Source organism: Lipotes vexillifer, unplaced genomic scaffold (assembly GCF_000442215.2).
Source record: "Lipotes vexillifer unplaced genomic scaffold, Lipotes_vexillifer_v1.1 scaffold1321, whole genome shotgun sequence".
Taxonomy (NCBI): Eukaryota; Metazoa; Chordata; class Mammalia; order Artiodactyla; family Lipotidae; genus Lipotes; species Lipotes vexillifer.
In genome coordinates this window covers 657,144-666,556 of record NW_006785943.1, presented here as the reverse complement: position 1 = coordinate 666,556, position 9,413 = coordinate 657,144, and the positions used below count along the sequence as shown (strand labels likewise).

General features: G+C 43.9%; 1 protein-coding gene across 1 annotated transcript; it reads right to left on the bottom strand.

Annotated features, from left to right (window-relative positions):
• Positions 1–5,754: 5,754 nt before the first annotated feature.
• On the bottom strand, positions 5,755–7,362 carry ANKRD34C (ankyrin repeat domain 34C). Its single transcript, XM_007458339.1, has one exon. The coding sequence runs from the start codon at positions 7,360–7,362 to the stop codon at positions 5,755–5,757; it is 1,608 nt and encodes a 535-aa protein (XP_007458401.1).
• Positions 7,363–9,413: the final 2,051 nt, after the last annotated feature.

Below are 9,413 nucleotides of genomic sequence, written 5' to 3'. Positions count from 1 at the left end.
ACTTGCCATCTGCCTCTAAAAGGATTAAAGCAGGTGCCGCTGCAGCTGCTGACTTTCAACACCCCCTGAAAGGGATTCAGGGTGGAGATCAGGAATGAGGCCCTCTGTGCTCTGGGAAAAACTGGGAGAACAGGTCTTCAGATAGTGAGATATTTTCAGGAGCCAATTTTATGAGCCCAATTCTTGCATCTCCTCTTATCTAGAAAAGCACTAAATTCCTTCATGGTGACATCTGCTCCTCGTGACTAACAGTAACCCTCAGGAGACTAGCAGAACCTTCTGCAAAAAATATGTGCTTGGGCTTCCCTGGTGGTGCAATGGTTAAGAATCTGCCTGCCAATGCAGGGGACACGGGTTCGAGCCCTGGTCCGGGAAGATCCCTCATGCCGCGGAGCAACTAAGCCCGTGCACCACAGCTATTGAGCCTGCGCTGTAGAGCCCACGAGCCACAACTACTGAACCTGTGTGCCACAACTACTGAAGCCCACATGCCTAGAGCCCGTGCTCTGCAACAAGAGAAGCCACCGCAATGAGAAGCCCGTGCACCACAATGAAGAGTAACCCCCACTCACCGCAACTAGAGAGAGCCTGTGCACAGCAAAGACCCAACTCAGCCGAAAACAAACGAACAAATAAATAAATTTATTTTTAAAAAACAGTGCAAACTGCCAAGTATATTAAAAAATATATATATGTGCTTCATTGTATGTACACCCCCTTCACCAAAATCACATATATACTGACCTCCCCCCCTGCCTCTTTGGAGCAGTTTCTCAGAGCTATGTGAAATGCTGTCTCCCAGGCTGCAGTCCTCATTTTGCCCCAAATAAAACTTAACTCGCAACTCTCACGTTGTACATTTTTTTAAGTCAACACACATCTAGCCGCTCCCCTCTAAGGTTTTGCTCTGGAAAGAAGCAAGTTCCACACAAGGTACCCCAACTTCTGAGCCTCCTATAATCTTGGGAATGTACTCCCTCACTCGGGGGGCGGGGGGCCTTGTTCCTCATCACACCTCCACCTCCACCAGCACTTTATTGTCCTCCCAGGGGGTCCCTCCTAATCTCTCCTCAGAGGAGCTGGAAACAACATTGACCTCCCTTTCCTGCAGATAGAAGTGAGGAAAAGACATGCTGAAACTAGTCCTTTCCCCTCCCCTGCTTTTTAAAAAAATTTTAATGGAGTATAGTTGCTTTACAATGTTGTGTTAGTTTGTGCTGTACAGCAAAGTGAATCAGCTATACATATACATAGATCCCCTGTTTTTTGGATTTCCTTCCCATTTAGGTCACCACATTGAGTAGAGTTCCCTGTGCTATACAGTAGGTTCTCATTAGTTATCTATTTTATACAGAGTAGTGTATATATGTCGATCCCAATCTCCCAGTTCATCCCACCCCCGCTTCCCCCCTTGGTATGCATAAGTTTGTTCTCTACATCTGTGTCTCTATTTCACTTTTGCAAATAAGTTCATCCGTACCATTTTTCTAGATTCCACATAATGTGTTAATATACAATATTTGTTTTTCTCTTTCTGACTTACTTCACTCTGTATGACAGTCTCTAGGTCCATCCAGGTCTCTGCAAATGGCACTATTTCCTTTCTTTTTATGGCTGAGTGATATTCCATTGTATATATGTAAATACCACATCTTCTTTATCCATTTGTCTGTTGATGGACACTTAGGTTGCTTCCCTTTTCTCCCCCTTGTTAACTGTAGTGTAAGCCTGACAGCTGGCTTTTCTTTTTGTCATGCAAGTGCCTGACTTAATTTTGATGGCTGAGGCATCCACTTCAAAGGTGGCCTCCACCTCAGAGATGGCTATCTCGATAAATACACATTGCCAGCCACAAAGGACTAAATGAAGAGCCAGGTCATGCCCCCACCCACTCCCCAACTTTGTTTTAGAGATCTTGGTTGATTTCAGTGACTGACCATTTGGGCCCCTTGTTTTTTCTCTTCTCACACTTTAAATTCTTTCTCTTATGTTTTAAATTCACTCATAAAGAGTGAGCCCATGAAACCCTAGGTCCTCAACTTGGACCCCAATAAAAGCAGAACCCCAGGCCTGGACCCTCTGTCTCCCCACAGCCTCACTGTGTGACCCCATGTGTGCCACGTAATTTTCAGGGCCTTTTTTTTTTTAACCAAAAAAGAAACTATAATACCTGTGTAGTTAAAAATTCATTTTTTAAATCACGTGTACATAAAATAGTAGGTGTTTGCTCAGGTCGATGTTACCAGGCAGTCATGCCAAACCCACCTTAAGGAAAAGGTAATATTTATAATTGAGATTTCGCTAAGAAAAATGGGAAATACTATTGAAGGATTGTAATATATCTTTTATTGACATATTAGAAAGATCTAAATAGTTCCATTACATGGACTTTGATACATTCTTGAGCACATCATCAGCTCCAGACTAGGATAGAACACTGTAGAGAACCATTTCAAGCAACACACGATACGTCTGAAGTGCCAGCACACACAAAGGAGGAAGGTCAGACAAAACCTTCATTTACTTGACGAAATTCTAAGAGGCTCGACGGTGGACTTAAGCAAACAAACAAAGGCTTTAGAATGTCTAGAAATTGAACCCAAATTCCAGATTTGAAACTTTAGACTCACATTCTATAATATATTTTGATAAACATTCCAGAGGGTCTTAAGTAGATGGGTTATTGAAACTAGTTTGTGGCTATCTTCTGTAGTGACCCTAGGCTCCCCCAAATCTCTGATCTAGGAAGCGTGACTGAATCTAAATATGCTTTTAAAAAGCATTTCTCTGAGGTTTGTTAACACGAAGAAAGTTGCCCATGTATGCATTAACCGTAATTAAGTATTGCAGTGGTTGTACTGGTTTGAAACAGTCTAATTCAACTAATGCATCGTCAGATAGTGATGAAACAAGGTACTATCCTGATGGCCGTCTACAGAAGGGCCAATGGAAAGCTCACAACTGATGGATGCAGGCAGTAAGTGGCATGAGCGTACCTGCTGTTACGCATCTGTGTGATGGATGGACAGGCTATTCCAAACGGGCAACTCATCGTGTTTAGTGTTTCACCTAAGCTAATTGCTATGAATGTACCACATTCACTATTTAGGATAAATTAGGCTTTCAAATCTTAGCTAAAGGTTTAGAAAAATTCTCTTATGCAGTGTCTTGCTATCGCCACAGTTAGATACTATCAATACTGGCAGAGGTTAGTTTTAACTGACACTGATGACCATTGGAAAAGTACTTAAAATGTGTAGTGTGTGTGTGTGTGTTCCTTTAATGAGCTGCTGAGAACAGTGGTTGTCTGTCTGGTTCTCTCTTTAATACATCAGAATTGTTGCTTTGCCTGTAATCATGTCCAGTTGGTGAGAACTATTACCATCTAAATGGTCCTGAAAAGCATATGGGTTGTGACACCCAACCAAGGTCATGAGCCCTAGATTTTCACTAGCTTATGTGCTATTCTTCTCATTTTCTTCCCTTCCTGCCAAGTACAATAGGCCATTAGCACTCAGGTCAAGAATCCTGAAGGCCCACGTTGTATATGAGTCATCTTACCAAGTTACAGTTTGAACTGCCCTTAAGTTAGTGGGACAGCCTAGCCAGCCAGCCAGACCTACACCTTCATGCAGTTTGGTTGCTCTTGGCATATTTCTACCATGTACACAATCATTCTCCTAGAGCAGTGGTGATCAGCTAGGTTGATATCACCTCCAGGAGATGTCTGGCCATGTCTGAAAGCGTTTTTGGTGGTCACAATTTAGGACGAGGATGCTACTGATATCTAATGGGTAGAGACCAGGAATGCTGCTAAACAACTTACAATGTACAGGACAGTCTCCCACAAGAAAGATTATCCAGCCCGAAAGACCCATAGTGCCGAGGCTGAGCATGTGCCTGCCCTAAAGGAATTACTAAAAAACAAACACTCGGTGTATTTATAACCATCATTAGCACTTTTGATTGGGATATACAGATACATTTCTAGCAAATGTCATTATAGAAATAGTCTGATATGCAGAGCTTCTGTGGCAGAATTTCTTTTACTCTACAAATGAGTTTAAGGCTCAGTATTGACAGAACCCCTGAGAATCTCAAGGGGCCCTTTGAATATTTCAGCTAGACTTTGCTTTACTCTGTGTAGGGTATTAGTTATTATTTGAGATTTTGAGGCTTCGGAGGTCTAAAGGAGTATTAAAATCAGCTGCCTCTTTTCCAATTACTTCTACCTGTGCCAGGCACAGTTACAGGCACTTTCATACATTATCTCATTTAATTCTCACCACAAACTTGTAAGGTGAAGCATTACTAACCCCATTTTACAGATGAGGGAGTGGAGGCTTGGAGAAGTTAAGCCACTTCCTCAAGGTCATGCAGCTGGTAAATGATGAAACAGCGATAGAAACCCAAATCTCAAAGTCTTTTCTCTTTCCTCTATGTGATGCTATCCCCAAGGACTACTGAATTTTTTTAACCATAGAGCAAACGTATCTAAGCAGCATGAAAGAAAACAATAAATGGGAAAATAACCAGAAATATCTTCATCTAGAATGTGGCTACATTACACCAAGCATGCTAAATGTCTGCTTCCATTCTTGGGTTCGTACAAAGTGGCTTGAAAAGGTTGTACAGGTTATTTCTACAAATAGATAGATATCTATCTATCACATAGATAATTCGGGCAAAGAAGAAACCAGATGTTCTTGAATTTCCCAGAAAAGTGAAGGGGAAGTGACAGTTTGCATCCCTTAAAATTTTCAGGCTACAAGTGGTCCCCACTGCCTCTGGCCTGAGAACCATCTACTCTACCTTGTAATATGTGCATCTCCCATCACCATGTATCATTCTAGTTTGGGGAGATCTTACCAAGTTTTGTTTTTTTTTTTAAGAATAATCAGGAAATGCTTCTTATGGGTCTATTCTATGAGTTGTGTATACAAAACTCCAAATTAGCTAATAGCCCCTGTTTTTCACAAGATTTCAACACAGAACCTGTGTCAGGGCAGGAGGCCAAGGCCAGTTTCATTTCTGGGCAAGGTTCACCTCTGAGGCACCAGCTACCGTGACACAACAGAATTTGGGGGACACGTAGATCTAATATTTGGGGACTCAAAGCACACCTGAATTAGTACGTGGATAAAGCCTGTTACCGGAGTTCTGAAAGATCTCAACTATGCTACACTAGCTAGTGCCCCATGACATGGTAAGAGGCAGGACCCGAATACCAGAACCTCTCTGATGGGAGAATTCTACTTCTGTTCCTCCAGATGTAACACAGATACCCATATTTAACAGCCCAAAGATTGGTTTTGAACTTTTGCACGTTCGAAAAAGCCTCGTTTTCTTTGTAGGCACTTTATAGATTTATTACACATGACATCCTCCAAATACCATCTTGTGATTTAAATTGTGTGTCTGATAGAAAATAATGGGTGTCAGCAGCTTAGATCATTGTACCTGCTGTGTGACTTTCAAACTCCAAAGGTTTTCTTCCTTTGGAGATTTTTTTTTTTTGGCAATTTCATCTCCAAAACCCAATTATACTGGGCTCTTTTCAAGTAGGCCTATAAAAACCCAGATGTTCTTTCAGAAGGGAAGCAACACCGTTTCCATCTCTTCTGAAGCAGCCACACACCAACATTAAGGAGTGATCAAGATGCAGAGACTCTGCATGACCGTGTTGGTCTAGATTAGGGTACTTTTCATAAACTACATAGATTTAAAAAAAAAAAAAAACCACTGAAAAAGCTTCTAGGTCATGATTTCTTCAAAGTCAGACAGCTGCTTCATCTGTTCAACTTGCATAGAATGCCTTCTGAGGAGTTTCTTTTTACTTCTCAAGTCAACTCTCTTTGGTGAACTTGGAGCAACAGGTACCATGGATTTTAAGCCACTAGCAAGTGGAGAGGAATGTTTGCTGCTCGATCTAATATCCGGGATAGGTGGGTTCAGATTTACATTTAAAGGCGGAAGGAAGCCAGGCCTGGTCTGGGAAATTCGGTCTAGTAGCAGAGTTCCGGAACCCCGTCTTTCTAGAAGATGGGGTGGCCTGTGGCGCGCTGAGCTGGGAGATGTGCAGGGCACGGCATCCAGGGCCTCCCTGGAGCCCTGGAAAAGAGACAAGTGGGAGTTGTTGAGCTTCCTCCAATCTAAGGGTCCTTTGCCTGATTCAAGGGAAGTGGAGTTGGGCAGATCGGCCCCTGGCTGTAAATCTAGATCATAGAGGTCATTTTCCAGCTGTTTGAGGGACACTGCATCTTTGAGAGCAGAGGGGCCTGATGGGCCAATACCACCCTTCTCTTGGTCAATAGGGAGAGTTCCTCTTCTGGCCAGACGTGAGTGGGGAGGCTGACTTTTCTCGTAGGCCGCCTTCCACGAGGCTGGTGCCGAAGAGGCTGGAATCTTCAGAACCTGCTCCGTGACCATGAGGAAGAGGCTGGGGTCTTTGCCATCAGTACTGTTGGTTCTGGAAAGGGGGCCCCTTTTGGGGAAGGACATGTCACCGATGCTCTTGATGACCTCGCTGTCTGCACCTGCGCCATGGCTCTCATCCTGGCGCATAGAGGCGGCCAACACGGAGGGCGCGGTCAGGCCCCAGGGCTCAGATTGGAGCCTCTTCAGTTGAGGCAAACGGGCCCTTTTGAGGTTCCCGACCTTCCTAGTGAGTGACCCAGGTTCATTAGGAGGCTTGGAGGTGTTGCAACCACCTGGATGCCCTGATTGGAGGCTAAAGAAGTCATCTCCCTTCTCACTGGGTGGAGAGCCCAGGCCTGGAGCCTTCAGTTCAATACCCGAGGGAGATGCACACGGTGCAGGTGACTGTCTGTCTTCCTCTTTGGGTGAAGGAGGGACATTAAGATACTGTTTGGTGGTTTTGGTGCCTGAAGATGATTTATCCGTTGTTATAATAATCACCTCCTTGCCTTTGGCTTTGCAGGCATCCAGGAGATGTTTCAATGCATCCTGGTCATCTGCATTTATTGCGTAAACCAGAGCTGAAGCCCCTGTGCGATCCTCGAGGCTGGGGTCTGCTCCATTCTCCAGTAGCAAGGAGACCACTTCTCCCCCAGCTCTTCTGATGCAAGCATGGATGAGTGCGGTCTTGCCAGACTTATCCTGAATATTGGGGTCTGCCCTGTTGTCCAGCAGATACTTTACCATCTTGGATTTGCTGATGCTTTGCTGGTCCACATGTTTGGTGATACATGCCACCATGAGAGCCGTTTCGCCTTTGTCGTTGCTTTCGTTGATATAAGCACCCCCTTCCAGGAGGAGTCTGGTCAGCCTGAGCCTCCCCAGCCACACGGCCTTTAAAAGTGAGTTTCCATCAGTCCTTAATTCGGTGTTGTCATCCATCATACTGGCTACAGCTTAGAGTCTCTGAGCCACAGTGGCGATCAGACCTAGCAAGGGAAGAAGAGAGTAAAGGGTCATGTATTCTATAGAGCCGATCTGAGCAGCAAGGCTGTTACAGAGTCTGGATACAGTTGTGTCCCAGTTTGATCCCAAGTTATGCCAACTTGCTTGGTTATTTAACTTCTCTGGGTTTATTTCTTCATCTGTAACAAGGCAGGGGTGACTGTGGTGATAGTGGCAAACTGCCTGACTTTGTGAAGATTAAATGAGACAGTGTATATAAGACACGTAACCACAAGTAAAGCGGTTGGCATGACGCCTAGGAGAGAGCAAACAATAAAACGTGCAAGCTCTTACTGTGTTGACTGCATGAGACTTACCACAAATGCAGTTTTGTGATAACAGAAACTTTGTTGTCTGTCTGTCGGCATCATTAAAGTCTAAGTTTCCATAAGGAAAGGTCTGAGTCTATCTTGTTCACTGTTGTAGCCTCAGCATTTAGCAATGAGTCACACTTAACAGGTTACCTCATAAATAATGGTTTAATGCAGTGTAGTTCTAGGTGTGTATCAAAAAGACCAGTAGGAAATACACCAAAATGGTGATAGGATTATGAAGAGTTTTCCTTTTTGCTGTACTTACTAAACTAAACATGTATCACCATTGTCGTAGGGGGGAAATATTGTAAAACAAAAGCAATCCGGCTGTCCATTTCCATGTTGTAGTCCCCACTATTCGAGCAGATGTCAGAGTTCTCATCCACCTCATTCAGACTCTCAGAAAAGCTCAAATAATGCAATGCTACATCCTCCTCTCTGGTTGAACAGATCTGATGCAGAGGATGGACAAGGGGACATTTGCTCTCTTGGAATCCAACGTGTGCAAAGCTTGTTCCAGAGCTCCCCCCCGCTGAGGTCTGTCAAACCTGGGTTTTCTGCTTTGGTTCTCCTCACGTCAGTTACCTAATTCCCGGACTCAGAGCCTCCAAAATGGGTGTTGGTCACGAGGTCTCCCACGAATAAGGAGAAATGGTCTCCCAGAATTGATGCCCTGCCAGCCCCAGGTCCCTCACTGGCCATGCTCTGCCAGCACGGCCCCTCCATGTGGACTTTTTGTCCCTGAGGCTCCGCTGAGCAGGTGTCACAATGCCTGCGTTTTCCTCCTCTGATGCATCTCATCCTTCCTCTTACCCCACTACCCTGAGCAGTTATTGATCAATTTCTAGTCCTCTATTAAATAGGAAGTCAACAGCTTTTCTTGGCTAAAGTTGAGAGACGGGTATATTGCCTTTTAAAACTTTTAACCCATGAATAGATACTTTGTTTAAAAAAAAAAAAAAGCCCAAATCACACTTGAAGTATATAAAGAAGACGAGTGCCCTTTACACGCCCCCAGCCCACCTTGAAGCCACTCATCTCTTCAGAATTAACTGTGGTTAACAGTCTAGGTTGTATCTTTCTGCTTCAGATCATTTCCTGCTTCTTCCAAATGCATTATTCTAATAATGCCATCTCAGTCTGATCTTGTCGCAGTTGTGTTTGTGTGTTCCTATAAGATTTTCTGTAAAATCCCTACCATCCAAAGACACTGTATATTATTAAACGTATTCACAAGAAGTTTGTTTCTGTCTCTTCAGCTCTGTGCTTCTTTCTTCAATCTCCTACTGAGTCCTTCCTCTATCCCTCTCTCTCTCTCTACCCGCCTGCGCCCCCCAAATGTGGCCATTCTCTCTTCTGTTTCTGTCATTTTAACTCTTCTGTGGTCATATGATCATTTTATTACAGTTCTATGTGTCTATAAGCTTGTTAGTCCCCAAACTCTGGGCATCTAAAGCAGAATTTTCAAGGGCTAAAGAAAGAAAAAGCAATGTGCAGTGAAAACGTGATGTTTTCCATTCCATCCAAGGGGCCCTTCACCTCCTGGCCACACCTCTTCAGCATCTGCCCTTCTACTCTTGTTCTCATTATACTCCATCTATCTTGAAATCTGGTCATTTCTCAAATGCCCCACTTTTAATTTTTCTTCCTTCTAACCCTGTTCATGTTTCTAACTCC